The sequence below is a fragment of the Cyphomyrmex costatus genome, unplaced genomic scaffold (assembly GCF_001594065.2).
Source record: "Cyphomyrmex costatus isolate MS0001 unplaced genomic scaffold, Ccosl1.0 scaffold457, whole genome shotgun sequence".
Classification (NCBI taxonomy): domain Eukaryota; kingdom Metazoa; phylum Arthropoda; class Insecta; order Hymenoptera; family Formicidae; genus Cyphomyrmex; species Cyphomyrmex costatus.
In genome coordinates, this window is record NW_017278823.1 from 180,028 (window position 1) to 200,586 (window position 20,559).

The 20,559-nt window shown below is 39.8% G+C and overlaps 1 protein-coding gene across 1 annotated transcript in view; it reads left to right on the forward strand.

The window, feature by feature from the left end:
- The first annotated feature begins 355 nt into the window (after window positions 1-355).
- Window positions 356-20,559, forward strand: part of LOC108777713 (homeobox protein BarH2) — a 29,183-nt gene continuing 8,979 nt past the window's right edge. The window contains exons 1-2 of the mRNA XM_018544669.1: window positions 356-803; window positions 14,718-14,940. Of these exons, the coding sequence (XP_018400171.1) occupies window positions 356-803; window positions 14,718-14,940 (671 nt within the window). The remainder of the gene's footprint in view (window positions 804-14,717; window positions 14,941-20,559) is intronic.

Here is a 20,559-nt window from a genome sequence, read left to right on the forward strand (position 1 = left end):
ACTCCCTGGATATTTACGTTCCCGACACGAATGTTTGTCACGAAGGAGGTTTCTTGACCCACTTGCTGGAAAATCGATCCTTCGCGATCGCGAAAGAGATTGAACGTCAAATAATGCCGAACAACGCGCCAATCGTACGCGCAAGAGGGGAAGAGGAGTGAATGAAATTGGGTCTAACCAAGGATACAGTGAAGTGCAGTTGAAATAGAGTGAGAGGGCACGATCACTTCCTGGGATAGGCTACGTCGTCACCGTCGGCAAGATTCTGTCTCCCAGGTACCGGGCGAGTCCTGGGGTGGCGACAGAGGCACCTGCAGGTGCCCGTAGCCCGAAGGAACCACCTGCGTCTACCGTGATGACGGTCCATCATCAGCAGAACCACCACGTGGCCGCTCTCAGTGGCGTTGCCGTGGCCAATAACGGTTTGAATCTCAGCAGGATGTCAGGCCTGGAGGCACATCGGCTTGAGAACATTGTCGATCGAAATGGCGTGGCGGTGGAACGTCTGTCCAACGGGATAGACTCACGGAGTAACAATTTGAATAATAACAACGGCTTGGAAAGGGGCGATGCCTCGACGACGATGCCGCAGAGATCGAGGTTCATGATCACCGACATCTTAGGCGGCGCGTCCAGCAAGATGCACCCATCCGGGCTGCCCAGCCAGGAGCCACCCGGAAGTCCACCCTCGACACCGCGAGACCTCAGTGTCAGGCATCAATCCAGAACGTCCTTGAGCAACAGCAATCTAGACGAGGACAGCGACGCCAGCCACCACGACGGCGCTTCCGTTACGTCCAATGGTAAATGACACTTTATTACACGCTTTCGAAACAGTGCTCGTCGCTCGATATAACGACGTGATGAAGCCGATATTAGAATAGGACGTGACTTTCTTTATCTAAGTATACATCTACGGAAGAGATCCAAGTTCGAATCTTGACTGAGAAGATATTTTTCGCAATTAGTTCGGTCTCTGTAATGTTTTAAAGTGCTTTATAGCGTTATTATCGTTAAAGACAATTAATGTATTTGTGATAATATCTCCAGCACGCGGTTTAGAAATTTTTATATATTAACATTAATTAAAAGTGTATCTGTACTTTGCGTATGAAGCATCAAGATCGTCTTTACTCGAATAAGTAGAATCTCCTCTTATTTGATTTTTTATGAGAGTTTTTAGTTTCTCTTATAAACAGAGAGAAAAAAGAAATATATGGCGTAGTCATGTCATTAAAACGGAGTAGCGAGGTAGTTAGATTTTTGACAGATATACTGTAGAAAAATGGATAACGATAGACGAATCGTATAGAGTTGTATATCTTCATCAATTCAGAGATTAAAATTAGAAACATTCATTTGCTTTCAAATTTTGTTAAATCTAAATAATTAAGTTTTTTTATTGTTAGTCTTATTATTTCTTTTTCTCAAAAGCAGATAATACTTGGTTTTGCTCTACTTTTTCACATTATACACGTATATTTACCATATATATAAATGGCATATATAATTTACTCTGCACAATTAAGGCATTTTTCAAATGTACAATAGAGATAAACAGAGCCATATATACATATAAAAGGAATATGTGCGTCGTTTTTTTATCTATCAATAGTCGAAACTTCAACTTAATCGAAAGGTATAATAGTCGAACGATCTAAAGTTACGAAACGTGGAAGTATTGTGATTTCGTTTATTCACCTGATCGTCCACGTGAACTTTCTCGGAGGTGTCAAGGACATTTACGGGACATGGTCCGACCGGATGTTCCAATCGGTGAGATCACGATGGCCGTCGCTAGTTACGCGCATAAAGAACACCTCTCTTTCGAGAATCAGATACATCTCCTAAGATAAACGTACATCTTTTTTCTCCGCTTCTCTCTCTCTCTCTCTCTCTCTCTCTCTCTGTGGGTTGCTGTGCCCAACCGACCGACAACGTTTAGGAATTCTAATGGTTCTAAATTGGAGCTCGGCATTCGAAAGCTTTAATTATGTTACCCTCATTTATTTCATTCATCGTCTTCTACCTGTGCTCCGTTTTGTCCTCCGGAGTTCAATCCCTCGGGCTAAGTTGTCATAACTTTTTTGATCGGGCAACGCCGAATTTCGTAACATTCGAGCCACCAGTATTACGCAAAAGTTCATATCTCGCATACGCACAACGGAGATGCGAGTGAAACGTTAGAGAATCGATTTTTAATTACGGTGAAACTTTCACGTTAATTATCCTAATTGTAAAACCCGCGGGGTATACGCGTGCAAATTATTAACTCCGTGACTCGCGCAAAGTTGCGAGTATATAAATGTAGATATAATGCTTGTTTGAAAAGTGTTACTCGCTACTCGATTTCTACCGCGATAATAAGCATTCGCGTCGCTACAAACCGCACGGCGATCGCAGAAACCGTGGATCGCATTTTCTCTCGGAACTCGTCGGAAGAGAGGGGGGGGGGAGGAGGAGGGCTATTAAGGTGACCTGTGCCGAGCGTATCGGCACGATTTCCGTTAATTCGCCAGCTTCTTCTCCCGACCGATCGTCCTCCTTTTCTCTCCGGGCTGCTTGTTTTTAAACGCGAGACGCTCCAACGAAGCTCCACTCGCTACAACGACTAAAGCTGCGGCTGTTTGTTGTCGGTAATCGGCTTATTTCCTCAAAGAAGCGCATTAGCGACAATTACGCGGACGACGCACGGCGATGTGATTAGAAGCGGCGACGGGCAACGGCGGGTAACACTAATACTGCTTCCGCGGCACTAAATCCGGCGCTCCTTCCTTGTGAAAACATCAGCGGGCTATTAAGGCGCCAATTTTTCCACGACATTGACTCGCCACGACGGCTCGCACCTTGCACCGCGTCGCTATTTATAACTCCCCTTAAGTGTTTCACGGACAAGACCAATGACCAGCCCCGGCACGACGTTTCGAAATCTCGAGAGTCACGTCATGGTAATCGATAATCGTCGTCCTTGCCTAGCTACGGTGACACGAGGGAATATAGGGAAAAGTGCCCGCGATAAGGGTTACACCGCTGAGAATCGTGTTGAGCTCGAGTCGTGCGACACGTCCGTGCGTTCTTATGTACACGTGCTGTCTTATGTTTTTATTATACTTGGACTCAATATATGATAAATCACCAGAGGTGTATTAGCTGGGAGAGAAAACGTCATTCCGAGATAACTGAAAACCTCCATCTTCAACAGACAAAACATAAAAAAAAGCTCATATTAAATCTTTATATAATACTAAATTAACGTTTTCTCTATATATATTCAGCGGGATCTGTAAAAACAAATATTTTGTAACCATTTCATGTCACGATGATCAAAATGCGTATAATGCGACGTGAATATTATCACATGACAACAAACATTCTCACATAACGTTCATTTTTTATATCCTCTTGACCCTACATGTTTTTTACAATAATAATTTTTGTAGTTGACATATAATTCTTCAAGTATAATAAAATGATATTAACTGAGCTAATCAATTATTGACACGTACTAGTATATTATTAATACATTACATTCAGCTTTAATCAAATTCATAGATATATATAATAAATCCATATATATATATATATATATATATATACAACACTGCATATAGCAAATAATGATTACTTTATAACAAATATCGATAAAAGAATCATAATGTACTTACGGCATGAAGTATAATAAAATCCAGTAGAAAGTCATCTAGTTACATGATTTGCAATTTTTAGTAATATCTATACGTTACAAGTATCAAGAAGTCTGCTATAGGTTTATGAATAAATAAACGAATATATGAAGCTGTTTATTGCAGTCACGAGCTAACTCCTTACAACGAACAACGTCCTAATCTATATCGTGTCATCGCAAAGACCTCGTTCTCACGAATAACGGAGCACAAACCGAGCATTAAAAGGCGCTTTTTTCTTTTTTCTTTTTTTTTTTTTTTGAAATAATGTCCGCGCATTCGTTATTGACGTTATCAGTTGCGGTCGGTCTCGCGCCTATAATCGTCTCGTACCATAATCGTCAATGCGTAAGTAGCGTATCTACCTTCCGTGGTACGCCGTCCGCGCGGCGGTCGCAGAATTATTAATGAAAGACAATTAGGAGGAGTAACGCCGATATAATTGCCGCGCCGCACGCTTTCACGTAGATTGGCCCAGGCGATTTTTTTTTTACGGGGTGACCCTCCCTTCCACCCCCAACCCCCGCCGGCTGTTAAAGCCGTCGTTCGACCATTCCAATTTCCCGTCTCGATTATTACATTCCGCCATAGCGCAACGGCGCGGGACCGTGCGACGCCACGGCTCGTCACGGTACAAATACGATCGATCTTTCACGCGGCGTTGATTAGAAAATTATTAACGTCGGACTAACAGCCAGATGTAATTGCTGACGGATTCACGCATCGATCATACGTCGCACCGCTGATCGCTCGTTACCTGTTTACTTCTCGCTATGGAGGATCGCGAGCTCCTAATTATCATCCCGGTTATGTCCTTATGCGACAATTACACGCGTTTCGTTTGCGTCAGGCTGATGAGCGGGAAATTATCAGCGAAGTGCAATTTAAGGTAGCGACACTAATCTAATCGTGAAGCGGAACACATGCGAGGAAGTGAATAATATATGCTTAATTTGATCTGCTTCTAGATCGTTGTATGTGTTTCACAATGTCATGGTGAAATTGTCCTTTCGGACGTAGTATTTTGTCGATTGCTTTATGCCCCTTTTCATCAATGTAGATTAATTATAATCTCGGTTTAATCTGCTCTTTTTCAAATTATTATATTAGAACTGAAAGTAAGTTGAACTGAAATTAAAGTTAATCTACGTTAATGGAAACGAGCATTAGTCATTTATAATATTATCTATGTATTTATTATAACGCGCAAAGTATTTATTTATACTGAGTGTTAACAAAAATTGAAAGCTAACAATCAAGTATGTTTTTTTCAGTTAAATTTCTGCACTGTTCGTGTGATCTCTTTTCTTTTCCAATTTCTGGAACGAAAAGAATAAAAATGAACGTTGCAAAAAGATTAAATTAGAAAACATACTGTACATACATAATGCAATCGCAATATATTTAAGAATAAATAGATTAGAGATTATAGAAGAGTAGAAATCTGAGAGGCTAAAATTTCCAATGTTTTTTGAAAAATATAATTTAATAAAATAATAACGATTGCGTCACTGTAACGTGCATCAAATTCACACGAGTATAAAGCATATATGTCAGAGTATAATAAGTACCTTAGTCTCTACCTTCTTTTATACACATTTCTTTTAGTACGGTTTTAATATCGGATCAATGCACTCCATTCTAGCTGGTTGAGAAAGGCGTGAAAAAACCGATCTTTCTCAGCGCGGAATATCATTTCTTGGGCGCGTGTGCGAGTCGTTTGTAAGCCGCTTAGGAAGCCAACATTCATCCCCAGATTCACATTGTTGTCACCTTCGTATCGGCCCGGAAGGTCCTGCCAGGGACCGGGCCGTTTTACGCTCTTACGGACGGAGCTCGCTGACTTTTCGACGCGCGACTAATCCGAGAACCGGAAATGATTGGCAACCGTTTAGAAGTCGGCACGGATTAGTTAGCTCTATGTAAGGGACTTTCGCGAGACGAAAGCAATTTCGTATCCGAAGGCGCCTTTTTGCGAGCGCCCCGACAAGCCGGCTGTCGTATTTTTGACGACACAATCTGCGTGCGAGATTAATCCACGATCTGAATATCGGAGAAGTGAGGAGAGCGATTCAACGGCAATGTCGAGAACTGGAATACCGCTGGTAGTCACCACAAATGCCAGGGACAGTGAAGACTTTGAATGACACATTTGAAAACGATTATCTGAGTATCGAATAGGGATAAAGTGATAACGCAAATTAAATGTATAATTTATAATAAGAAGAATTAAATAAAAAGGAATAAATAACGCGCAAATAAAATAGGAATCAAATGTTGGATAAAATTATTTTGTAACCTTGAAAAGTAGGAAAATATTCATTAATGTAATAATTCATTAAAGTGCGATTTTTCGAAAAGTGACCTAAATGTATGGTGCCTTAAGTCACAGAGGATCTAATCATTTCATCAGAGTATATAAAAACCGATGCTTAACGTCGCGTTTTAGCATACTCGAGGTTTGGCAATCGTCACAATTTGGTTGCGCAGGATATCATGATGGATCTAATCGTAACGAGTGATCGCGCGCAGAGGGAGGGTATCGTGTTTACAAAGCGGGTGATCTTAGATTATGCGCGAGTGATTAATTATTACGTCGGAGGCAGACGTTTACGTAGGGTAACAATGCGCTTCTGCGCATTGTCTTGCAGTAACTCGCGAATGAAACTTCCTAAAATGACTCCGAAGTCATTCAAGTCTCATAATTCAATCGGACGTTTTAATTAACTAAATTATTCTCCGTAATTCGGCGATTACCCTCTCGAGACGATGGTGATTCTGTGGTCGGTATCGATTTCGAGAAAGCGAGGTCAAGTTTGTCAACGCGGATGCCGAGCGCTTAAGAGGATTTGAGAATCTTGTTAAGCAAACGCCGTGGAAACCAACCGCGCGAATCCCGACAACGACGGTAAACACCTGTCGGCGGCATACGCGAGGAAGTCTTTAGCGAAGTCCGGCCGTATAATGTGTACGTAAGCGACTCGAGACGCGCGCTCGCTCAAAATAACGGGGTAATTAGCGCTGATATGTACCGTGGTAGTTTAAAAACTTTTGAATTATGCTTCCAACGACATAATTGCCAGCATCCTCGGATTCGAGGATAAAAATGCGGTCTTTAGGATCAGTGTAAGAAATGTAGAGAAATAAAAATTTTAGAAATAGGCAAAGATATATATTTAATTTTTTAACCAAAATTACCTAAATTTAACAAGAGATTATTTAAGTTTTATTTCTACACCAAGAAACATTTCTTAATTAAAAAAAACTATTTCTTTGCACGTTTAAAGAATTTTTTTTCCATCAATGAAATTTTCTCTGAAATTAAGAAATTTTTTTCAACATATCAATATAAATTAACTCTAATTCTGGTTTATTTGTTTTATATTTTTTTCTAATTTTTAGAAGTAGAGAAAAATAAAATGTAAGTTAAATCTCAAGATTAAAGTTAATCTATACATTGTGATAGAAAAGGACACTAAAAAGAGAAGTGTAAATATTTATAGTATAATTTTAAGCGAATCGATTGTTATGTGAAGTAAAAAATTTATTTTTTTTTTCAATTATTTTATACGAACGGTTGTAGCTTGATACAATCGTCGCATTTCTGCTCACCGCCTGCGCGGAATGCGCTTCGTGAAATTCGAGAAACATACAAGCATTACCCGTGGAAACCTTAGGCTCATATAATACGATCTGACAGTAACACTCGATTGTATTTTTCCCTATAATATTTCTATGCGGCAACAGATCACCGTGCAAACTGTTATACGACACCTCGCAGTCCTTATACTGCTATGATATCCTTAAATAAATTATGAAACGATAGCTGTTGAAGAGCTGTTATGATTACGCAAAATGCCGCAGATACTAATGCGATATTATGACAAGAATTATGTCATTAATGTGCGATAATACGATATTATTGTTACATCAGTACCACTATTTATTTGTGTAAATATATATATATATAATATTGACTCTTATTTATAATTACAATTTTCTTGTATATTTAATTATTTTTGTATAATTCCTTTATTAATATTTTTCTCATGTTTATATATGTATATATATATTTTTTTTCTGTGAATACTTGAAGATTAAAGATTAGGACGATAAAAATATACAATATTAGAATTTTATCATGAAAAATTGACGGTATAGGACATTAATTTGGCTTAACCCAGTAGTTTGTTTTTGAAATTGTTGCCGACAGTTTTTGTCCCCCGTGGGATCGCTGCAAATAGAGTGGGCAGGCAATAAAACGTTGCCCCATAACATTATTCCCAGTGTTTTCTCCCCCAAAGGTGGCGACGCGGTAACACAATACAGAAGAGGGGTCAGATTCTGCCTCGTCGAGGGCCACCGCCTTTGTATACGATACGAAGGGTTGTAGGTGGCGACGCGACGGTAAGAGAGCACCGCGTACGACACGGGGCCAAGTGAAAAGGTGTGACTCAAATTTGTAAGCAAAATTCCACTACAGCTTCCCTGGGGCTTTCATGGAAAAATTACTCTTTTATATTTGTTAGACATTTTATTTACAAAATTAGTTCTATTGTTAACGCTTTTGTCAATGCACAGATAGGTATATGAATATCTATATGCATTGATATATAGAAGGGTTGATAATAAAGCATATTAAATTTTAAATAGTTTTTACATTTTTACGCGGATTTCGTTACACCTAAAAAATCCTATTTTTCAAATAACAAAGAACAGTTTTCCGTACAGATTTTTTATCTCATTTCTGCTTTTACATTTTTTGCTGGAAAGTAAAAAATAATAGTGAGAAGCTGAAAAATAATATATTGACAGAATAGTTAATTCATGCATAAAGTTAAGATGTATATACGATATCTCGACTGAGATAATGATTCTATATAAAACAAATTTTGTTACTAATTCGTCGTTATTATACAAAACATTTCTGATAGGTAACTCACATGTATATGTATATAAGCTTATGTGCATTTGATTAACTATTATACTTCGGGATAAAAAGTAGATAAGCTATTTTATACTTCCTAAATTATAATCTAATTCCAGAGAATATTGCGGTTAACATTCGATAAAAAGCGCCATTAGATGCTCGTTTCTTGAACGGAAGAAAGTCCGTTGGAAATCTCCATGTTTATTCCTATCTGCAGCGCTGATCGGTCATTATTATTCCTTTTTTATCGTGTGAATGATTATCTGTACACTCTATATTTATACTTTTTATATTTGCAAAGAGTAAACTTTATATGCAAAAATACATATAGATTCACAATTCCTCTTCTCTCTCTCTCTCTCTCTCTGTCTCTGTGCCTCTCCTTGTCGCTCTTGTACGGATTACTTACGCGATGCACTCAGCGCGAAATAAAGCAATAAGCAAATAAAATCGCGGGTGCGCGGCACAATGGAAACTCCGGCTTTTCCTCCTCTCTTTCCCACTCTTCGCCTTAGCAACCCTTCCATCCCATCCTCATCCGCTAAGATCATAAAGTGCGAGGCAACGCTTTGCGAAAGTTTTATTATTCTCATTTTTACGATCCGTCCGGCTGACTCCCTCGGTTACAACTATACTTACACTGCACTCTGTACATCCTGCGCATTCGTCACAGTGTCTGCAAGTTTTCGCATGCAGTCCTTGGCCCAGTAACGATGTCGAAGTGCTCGATTGCTCGGGAAATAGCTTGCCGCTACGTTTAATAGCTCTAATATAATTTTTTCTAAAAGATCTACATTCGTCTGTTCCCCTCTTTCTCTTTTTTTTTGTTTACAAATACGTGATGTTTATTATATTTATCATGCTTCATTTAATTTGTTGTTATTATTTTTTTTCTACTACTCATTTGGTTACTTATTTCTTCGTAATTCCGTGTTTTACTTTATTAATAATTTTTTTTAACGTTTGAAAGAATGCGTTTCTAGAGTGCGTAATAAATGTTATTTATTTGAAAAAATTTCTGGTTGAAAATGAACGAATTGGAATTTTCTGGTTAAATCTATTGGAATTCTAGTTGAGATAACTAGAATTCCAATAGATTTAACCAGAAAATCTTCTGATTCGTTCATTTTCCATCAAAATTACTATTTAATCCAATCAGACTATTTTTCTCAGTGTACCTATACATGATGCCTATATTGTTAAAGGCAATCCTATTTTGCTTGAATGATGTTACTAAAATTCATGTGCGTTTGAAAATTGCAATCACTATTGGTGCATAAACTACAATGATGACGTGAACGATTTGACCGCGACGTGGACGACGACGGCAACATGCTGGCACTAATTGCAGCGGTGCATAATTGCTCGATAAACATCCTGTTAATCTCACTTTTATGCGCCATACATTGTATCGCAGCGATGCTTGGCACGCAAGTTCCCCTCGTTTCCTCCGTTCTTCCCTGTCCTTCTCCCTTACTCTTTCTCTTTCATGTAATGCGACTTGAGAAACACGTCATGATTTTCACTGGCGCGGCACATCCGTTACGGGCGCCATGTTTGCGAGAACCTCTTTAAAATACATTTCGCCGCTTGACAGTGGAAATGACGTTTACCGTCGTGACTTATGGAACACGAATACCTCGCGAGCGTTAACGTTAATTAACGTGAAGCTGTTGTCGCACGTCACGCAGTAAGGAAAGCGCGTTGGGAAAACGCGCGTCTAAAATATTATTTCTCGCTCGACTCTTGGGGATGGAAATCATTATAATCACGGTAAATTTGCTTTTCGATGCTACGGATATGGAAAGATATATCCTGTTTCATTGTATTTCTATACTGTTATAAAAAATATACATATACTTACATTAAAAAATGAGACTAAAGGTTTATTTTTGTGATTTACTATTAAAACTTAAATTTCTTTGAAATCATACTGGTTTTTTTAAATCTGCTTGAACTTTCTTTTTCTAAAATTCTCCTAGTGTTCTATGAGAATTTTAAAATGGAAAAAATAAATATTAGTGTTTCGTATAAGAAAAGAAATATTAACAGAAGTTAAATAAAGACCTAAACCTGATCGCTTTGGCTAGTTTTATTTATGATCACATCTTACATTACTCTTCTTCTTTTTTTTATTTACTAATAATCTGTTCAATAAAAGTGTGACTGACATAACTTTGTGTTTTATCACCCGTTTTTTACGATATTTTCTCCTTTTAAATACGTGTGTAAAGGAATCTTTTATTCACGTGACATTCATTGTCAAATATGTCATCCTTTATAAAATCGGATAATAACTAAGATTTTCTACATAATGTGTCATACAAGGAAAGAACTCTTTTACCTGCTTGTCCAAAAATATTTAATGTAGCCATTTCTAAATACGAGTTTGTTTAGTCACGCTCTTTTATTAGACGAACTATGTTGAAAAATTGATGGAAAGTATACCCCAAAGATATCGACAATAATTGACAATGGCAATAATGTTTTGGACAACTTATTCATGCAAAACGTTACGGTACTTGTAGATTCATAAATATTTGTTAAATGTGAATAAAAAAGATGATTAGTTCCGCCGGAGAAACTAGAGACTTTTCAAACGTTTTTAGAGCCACACACTCTGAAATTTTTATCTTTTCGAAAAACAATAACGGTAGCATTCAAAGATATCGCTCACGTTACTCGAAAATCTCTTCGGGAGCTCGCTTACTTGTGTTTCATGTGGACTTAGAATTACATGCAGAGTAAAAAGTCGCCGTAACACGTTTTATAACCATAGACAAGTCTACATAAAACCCGGTGACTACGTGTCGTGTCGGCAAAAGATGTGGAAAGATAAAGGAAAACTGTTCTAGTCCCCAAAAGGAAAGAAGGTGCTCGAGTTACTTTAGCGGCTAGACGAAGTTCCCGGTAAAACATCTTGAGAGTATTTTGAGAACTTTGCGCTGAAATATTCTACGCGAGAGAGAGAGAGAGAGAGAGAGAGAGAGAGAGAGAGAGAGAGAGAGAGAGAGAGGAAAGTCCGCTGGGTGAATTCAGACCACACTGTCTTATACGAAATTGATGCATTTTAACGCTAAAGTTTCGTTTGATTCGCACTTTACAAGCGCGCGATTTAACGCACATGTTTTGTTTGATAAGTGACGCGCGTTTCATCATGAGCAACGAGTATTTGCACTTTTTACTCGCGAAGAAAATTAATATTCATGAGTTTATTTCAATGTGTAACGCGTTGCTGCGTCATTATATTGATGGGACTAGATAATATTGCAACTCTTCTTATCGGATGGATAATTGGATGGCTTTATGGTGTAATGAATAATGTGCAGAATTTGAAAGTCGCATTATTGTTATAAGTGAAGAAAAAAATATCGATTACCTTTCACGTTGAAATGAATCATTAGGTTACAAAGCGGAGTAAGAGAAGCGGCGTTATAAAGAGCGAGTCGCTAACTGAATAACTTGGAAGTATCTTTTTTTTTTATGTTTCAAGAATTTTCTATTTTTGCTGCCAATGAAAAACATAATAGCTATTGTGTAATGTTTCGAAGAACGTGCATTTATCATTTGTGACACGTGTTATTAGCAGACGATTGAAATATACGATTTAACTATTATTTCGCTCATTGATTCATTTTGCACTGACATAATCGACGCAAGAGACATATGATCGCGAATTGTGATTTCAATCCGGAAATGGGGATCACTTTGCGCAAAGATGATCACGGGCGTCGCCGTTTCGCCATCAAAGTGAAAACGCTGAAGTTAAGAGTAGCGCATGAACACGCTCGTAAGGACGAGGCGGACACAGATAAGCCCCGAGCCTCAGGTTACGTGCCTCGCAGACGAACAGCGCGGGCGGACGGAGCGGCTGGGAAAAAAGAGGGATGGATGTTTCGCGATGGTTCTCGAGTTACTATGTGCAAAGGGAAGGACAGGGAGAGCCTGGGGGTGGAAAAAGTTCCGCCTAACGTCTTGAAAGTGTCTCAAAAAGAGAACTCCGACGTCGGTCGGGACCCGGGCTCTAAGTGTATCACATAGTAAATTTAGTTTTCCAACCTCCGTTTCCACCGTTCCACTCTTATATTCTCCCGTTCCTTCCCCCTCGCTCCTTTTTCGCGTCCACCCCTTTCTCTGCGTTTCGCGGACAAGTCTTGGGAGTTGAGCTCGAATCGAGCCGTGGTGGTGCCGATGCAGCCAGGACGGGGTTTCTCCAAGCCTTTTCCAGGGAGAGAATCAGGGACGTTTGCGCGCGCGCACGCATGTCGTGGTAGCCAACATGGCGCGGTACAGACTCTGGACCCGTTCGAGCGAATCTGGCCGATCAAACGGGGGCTAAGAGCCACGCTTTCGTCCGGGTTAACTCAATCCACGAGCTTTCTATCTTCCCGACCTCCTCCTCCTCCTCTCTCTCTCTCTCTCTCTCTCTCTCTCCGTCACTTCCCTTCCGGCGCTATGTTATTCCTGGCTGCATTCCCCCCTCTGGTTCCACCTCCTGTCAGGGTGCTTCTCCCGCGCCATGCACGACCGTTCCAATCGATGAGCTCGCGACAACGGGCCTTTAGATACTTTTAGAAGTCTGTGCGGGCTTCTATTCCCCTAGGAGGTTAAGTCTCGATGGTTTTCTGATCGGGACTTCTCGGGAGGTTGCTCGGTTTACTCGCGACAAGACACGTCCCCCACTGCGAGGTAATTCGAGGAGGGTTGGATAATTTATCTGACGAAGCGCAAAGGGTTTTTCTACATTAAAAAAATTGCTCTGAAAAGTTTACATCACAAACGGAAGTTATGATTTTTACAGAAATTAATCAGAAATAATATTTGTAGAAATGGAAAGAGTAATTTTGAAAAATTTAGACACAAATCTAAATAATTTTCTTTGATGAAAATAATTGCATAATTATTGCATAGTTCAATAAAATATTTTTATCTAAATTTTTAGATACTTCAACAAAACCGTTCTTTCTGTGCGGCGTGCGCATCTCTTCTCTGTTTTCTTTTTCTTTTGAAATAATATAATGAAAAAGGCAGAGCATAATACTTTTTTCAAAATTTTTTTAACTTTAATTCAAGCAACAAATAATACATGTTATTATTTCAAATTATTATAAGTATAAAAATATTTAAAGTGACTATCTCACTTTTTTCATTATTATTATTATTCGTCATCATTATATTTACTTTCCGATAATAAGTGCTCTCGATTCCTTGATCTGTTAAAAATAGCAAATCACCTGTTCCTTAGGGCTGTTTTTCTGCAACAGAGATAAGAAAAACGTAATGAGTTTCGAGGGGGATGAAATAAACACGGTAATCGTCACATGTGTGTCGCGTGTGAGTGTGACTCGTATCGGGTGTAATCGGTTTCCTCGGGGAATCCTACCCTCTCTTTTCCCTATCTCTCTCCGGATATGGCGACGAATCGGGGGGATAATTTGCGGCGTCTCGAGTCTCGACGCGGCTGCGTGGTCCAATCCGCGATACCAGCCAATCGGCTCTCGGCTACGCGGGGAGTCTAACTGAGAACAAAAGGATTCCACTTTCTCTCTCTCTCTTTCCCCCCCCCCTCTCTCTCTCTCTCTCTCTCTCGCGCTTTCTGTTTCATCGATAGAGAGGCGGCTGCAATCGCCATGCAAGCAACGACAAAAACGACTACCGCGTATAATCCACGCGCGCGGCATTGATTCCACCCTCCACGAAAACAAAAGCTTAGCACTCCGGCACTTCGCAATTCCTGATAGATTGACGATTCTTTACAGGAATCTCTTTGGCAAAACAGCTATGTGTTATACGAATATCGTGAAATACATAGGCCAAAAGTAAATAAATCTTAGATAAACCATTTGAATTCAAATAAAGTCCTTTGAAATTAAACAACAAATAAATCTTATGTAATTTATGTTATATAATTTCCAATAATAATAAGGATAATAATAATAAAATTACACGTTATTCATTAAGCGGTCTATAGTAACTTTTATGACCACATGCTTAATCTAGAATTGTTGCTCTCTTCTTTAGAGATAATTTTGTAGCTAAATTGCACGATTAGAAACGGAAGGAAAGCAAAGAGACGTTCAATATCAATAGTTTTGCAATTTCAGGTGGCAAAGAGGATGATCCTAAAAGCTCGTCTTCGAGTTCCTTGGGTTCCGCGCAAAGTAAGAAGCAGCGTAAAGCTCGTACAGCTTTCACGGATCACCAGCTTCAGACCCTTGAGAAGAGCTTCGAGCGGCAAAAGTATCTCAGTGTGCAGGACAGGATGGAGCTGGCGGCAAAACTGCAGCTGACGGACACGCAAGTGAAAACGTGGTACCAAAACAGAAGGTAAGCGAAACGAAAAACGCGTTACTAATTTCTAAATGAGACGCAACGCGCGACATATGCGGACGATAATTAATTTTATGGTCGCCATCAGGATGCAAACAATCGCTAGTTTTTTTTACATATAAAAACTTGTTCAGAACTAGCCTATGCAAATTAATTAAATATATCAATGATACTGGTTAGTATTATATATATCATGTTCAATTATAACTATTTGTCATTATAAAAACGACGCAGTTTCTCTTTCTCTGAAGCAATCAAAAAGTTAAAAATAATTTTCTTAAACATCATATATACCGTTCAGTATATATAATTTTTCGATCAAGTTTCTTATTATAAGATAGTAAGAAAATTTTTATTGAAAAGCAATTACTAGAAGTATTAGCCTTTTTAGCGAGCGCAGTTGGACTACATGATGAGGCTGTACGTAAAAAACCGTTGAATAGCCGTTAAAAGTTTGACTCTAAAGAGACAAAGATGGAACCATGACGATCGACAGACCTTTCGATGCTCGCGTTATACATTGTTGAATATCGGATAGAAAGGTCCTCATCACGATCCTCCGGTCTCGGAAGCATAGCGGCGTGGTTCTTTGTGCCAGCGCGTGTCGAATCCGTAAATGGAAATCGCGGCGGCCAACAAAGGCGTTGTTTACGTGGTTAAACGCGAGGATCGTTGGTCAGAACCCGAACAAGTATCTCGAGAGTCATGCGCCTCCGTTACCGGTTTTGCGGCCCTAAGCATATCTTACTCGTCAACACTTTAATTCTATGATCCTAAATTCGAAATTGTTGAAATATACATATATTGCTTTATGTAGAGTCTTGATTTAATAATTTGCACCGGCGTCTAAGGTAGGCTTCCACTACATTACCTTACTGATGAGTCTAGCAGTGGAGGCTTGGACGAAACGCCGACTTGTGATATTCTTCACAATATACCAAAAAAATTTAAAAAAGATAATATAAAAAGAAAAAAAAAATTAATTAATTTTTAAGAATTCGGTTAGCGATTGTTGAGGTCTCTGTGGAGTCGAAACTTTTCCGTATATACCGATGTAATTATTAATTAATAAATTTATATATATTTCTAACAACTAGTATAGCTCAATTAGTTTTTGACCTGGGAGGTATATTAAGTTTAATTTGAAATTTATTTGAGCGGATATCACTTTAATTTAATGTGGTATACGCTGGTCTAACAACGCGTGGGAAAAATAATTAAGGGGTTATATACGTTTAAAATTTTCAAAAAATCGATTTTCCAAAAATGATATTTTCTAAAAATAGGTATTTAGAAGAATATTTCCTGAAAGTTTTAAATAGATCCGACAAATATTTCCAGAGATACAAATTTAGGAAACTTTCGGAGAAATATCATAAAGAATGCAGAGTTAAAACATAAGTTAAACATAAGTTAAACTTTGACCATTAAGTAAGGCATTATGAAAGTCGTATCGAATGAAAGGGTTTGTTTTGAAAATATTGAATTGTTTCAAGGTTCAGATCCGCCGTTGTCGGTTTCTTTACAAAAGTAAAATCACGCACACGCACACACAGACGGTTGGAATCGGTTTCAAAATTCTCCGCGGCATCCTTTGTGAACATGCTTTTGTAAAGTCATCCAGTGGCGCCTGCAGATTCGTAATTTTTGGTAGATGACTTCTGGGCCAATCACCTCTTTCCAATCTAATCAGCAGGCTTGTTGGTCGGCTTGCAAGTCCCGCGCTAAAAAGCGAACGAAATTAAAATCGTATACCATGGATGATTCCGCGGAATCATTTTGACACGCTTCGTCCCGGATAAACGAGTGTAACATCGGCGGGGAAAGTTCTTTACAATTCTTGATCAACTGCAGGCAGCAAATAATATACCAAAATTAGTTTTAATATTATTTGTTAAGTATTATGTAAATGTTTTATGTAATCGCTTAAATTTTTTTCCTATTTCACTCGTGACAATATAATAACTTAAGAATGAAATGTTAATTTATAACCTCTTTTTTTTATATAATACCTATTTTTTATTACAATAATAATAACAGATAACGCATAATTTATTTGTAAAAGAGAGAGAGAGAGAAGTTTAAAAACCTGTATTCCAATATTTTCTTTAAAAAGTCGATTCCTTTTTTTCTTTACATCCTTACGTTCTTACAGATACGGACTATAATAAACTAAAATTTTGATCAGTCGATTAAAATACCGATTTAAAGTGCCCGATATGCAAAATCCACACAGCTATATTGATCTCATTACGCACTTAATTATCATTATTCTCTTGTTCCTCCGGTCGCGATGAACGTACGGTGATTAGCAGGGAACACCCCACAAGTCATGACTGCGCGACTTCGGCTGGCGGCCGTTTAGTTTAGACAAGCGGCCGATCGCGCACAAAGAAGGCGAATCGTTAATGAGGATCCTCGTAGATCGTGATGTATGACGTACGAAAAGGTAGAGGCTGGACGAAGCGAGCGCCAGACTCTAGACTGTGTCATTAGACTGTCAATTACCGGTGGAGCGAATGGCGTAATGACAGGCAGCGAGCGCTGCCAAGCGTTGCACCGTGCCGCTCCGATCGTGAAAGGGCGCCTTGCATTTCGGCGGCCGTTCAATTTTTTTCCTACGCGTAATTGCGTGCCGCCAAGTCCGCGATTTTCAAAGACGTCGCTCGTTTTCCCATATCACATCGGCGCGACGCGGCGCGGCGCGGCGCGGCGGTTCCACGCACGTCGCAATTGTACACGGCGTAATCGTTACGGCTATTTATTTCTACAGTCGGCAGTTTGCTCGCTCATTACGCCGGATCGGCGTAATGGACAACGGTGATTAAGGATCGCTTTTGATACAGAACTTGCGTAGAGCGCGCGCGAATTACTCTGCTACATCGCGGGTATATCTCGTTTGCGTTTCGCACGCCGTCATGCCGATCAGAGAAATAAACTCGGGTTTTGTCTGTTAGTTCATGCGTGTCGAATTGAAAACGTGAACGTTTCCGGCACGAGCGAGCTGCGCGCGGATGATCGATCGAATTTTGAATATTCGTACAAATAAATATAGTTCAGCCCCAAGGAAAACAGAGGCGCTTTCCGCTTCGATTTTCTCACTTCAGAATGGACCGCAGCTTGGGAAGAGTGAGAGATTTTTGATCGACGATACTTGGAAGGAATAACGCGACTCTCTCGTGATGTAATAAGTATACCTGTGTCAACGGAATCAAACCTGGTATGTTCGTGGAACCTGTATTAATCGCTACACGTTTCATCAAATACCGTCAAAGTGCGAAGTACCGTATATCGCGCGCGGCATAAATTACAGATCAGCATGACGTGCGCTTTAATAATCTTTGTACATGTCTCGCGCAATACTCGGAGCCGTGAAGTTCCTCCCTTCTTCCCTCAATGCAATCTGCCCGTGTTCCATAGCCCGGCGTATAGCTGTGGAGTAGCGCTAATTAATTTTCGCCACGTTGACACTCAGCCGCGCTTAATTAGGACGAAAATGAGGAAACCGCGACCGAAGTCGCGTACCGTGAGGGGGCACGTGTGCGCGGCAGCACGTATCGTCGCGCGAGGACGCGCGCGGAGTGGTGGAGGCCGCTGCGGCAAAAAGCCGGGAAAATTAGTGACGCTCCTGACTGACGGGCGGCTTCTTAAGTGCCCGCTTAAAGTTTTGTTGCTTCGTGCACGCCCCGATGAGGTGTGACTCGGCGCTTCTTCGCGGAGGCGCCGGCCACACCTCGGGCGCCACGGCGACGCGGACTTCTGCTCCCCTTTTTCTGCGCCGTCCCGAGAGCTTGAACGCTCATCGAAAACCAGATCCTCGGAATGAAATTCGCACAAAAGTCGCGCGCAGCCACGCTCTGATACTTAAAGGCGCAATTTCAATCGATCCCGCGCGCGAGGATACGCTGACAGATGCCGCTTCGCGTGTCCAGTTCAAGGATCATCTTAAATGGATCCGACGAACCTTAGTTGTGGACTTGGAAGAAGCGTCTCTCTGTATGACGGAAGAATTTGAATTGTCTGTGTGTTAATCAAATGTAAAATAAAGAAAGTATCCCCCTTGTAAAGTTCGAATAAATACCTACAATAACAGGATAGAAAGAAAAATAATAATCGAAAGAAAAAAGAAATACTGTTACATGAAAAAGCAATGGTAATTCAATTTTTTGATTAAAAAATAACTATAATATTAATTTCCTAGTTCGAAATTGCAATGCAAAATAGAGAAATATTATATAATAACGTGTGAATTTTCAAAGACATTATGTAAATGTATATTTAACACTGTTCCCACTTGTTGTATAATAAAAAAGTAGCAAGTTATTTTGATTCTTATCAAAAGATCAATTTTTGGGAAAGGTTAGCTTGTTTTTGGATCACAAATTGACATTGCACTTCGAGCATCCTTATTGGATTTTGGGAAAATAATTTGCGACGGAAGATAAATAAATGCGGTCTATCAACGACGTATAATGCGCAGTCGTCATAATTAACAATTATAGTAATCGCTTCGGAAACACATGGATTTATCTAACAACCGTTCTTCCCTATGTTTTTTTCCTATTACATTCCTTACAAACGTCTTATTTAATCGCCATCAATTGTACGTTAATTATGCTCCACGATGTATTATCCGAACAACTGCTCGGACTCACGCGCGATATCTTCCTTTTTCCTCATAACTATCAGATAGGTCTTCAAGAAGCGAGATTTATCAAACCGAGTAAGAACCGATCTCCTTGAAGAAAACTTAGCCGTGGACTACGCGCATTGAATAATTTGAAAGCGTTACGTTACTTCCATACTTCTCTTAATAGACGTCTCATTCATCGAGTGATCAACCAACACGCGTACACGCAAATTACGTTCAACAATGAGTCATCTGAACGATTGCACGACATACGCGCCGACTGACACACACAATCACACACGTACGAACGGTAGTCACGATTGACCGCAATGCTTTTCCGCACGAAACTTTCCGTGAAATCGACGCTGAGAAACTAAACGCGCGGAGATTGTGGTTCGACTGTAAAGCGCGCTTTTCGAGCGATAAGCGATACGCTCCTCGCTTTTCCGCGGCACGCTGCGTACACGCTCGCGCACTCACGGCGCCGCTTGGTCGTTTAGTTGTTTAGAAGTCATTAGGACTCGTTACGTTATTCGCGGCAAATCGTCTCTACTTATCGACTAATTACGTGCCTGGTCATAAGCGAGCCATGCAAGTAGCGTGCAGTACGTATGTACTAACGTTGACGAAGCATTCGCCCCTCTCCGATCTTTAATATCGACGCGCCGAGCTCAGCGCGGAAAGTGTATTTTAATGAAACGTCATGGGACCCGCGCGTTTATTTACGTCGGATTTTATACGCTCGGAGACTGTGTTTTTTGTGTGTCTACGGAAGATTAGCAGCGAGTATCACTGTCAACTTGCGTGATTAGCGACTTTAATCCGTTACTTTAATACGCGTTGGTTTCTTCTGGCTATATAATTACATTCTAACAAATATTTCTTGCTTTTCAATATGAGAATTAGCGAAACATATGTTTAACTGTCGTCATTATAAAACTCATTTTTTTTTTTTTTTTCGGAAAAATTACAATTTTTGTAAATAA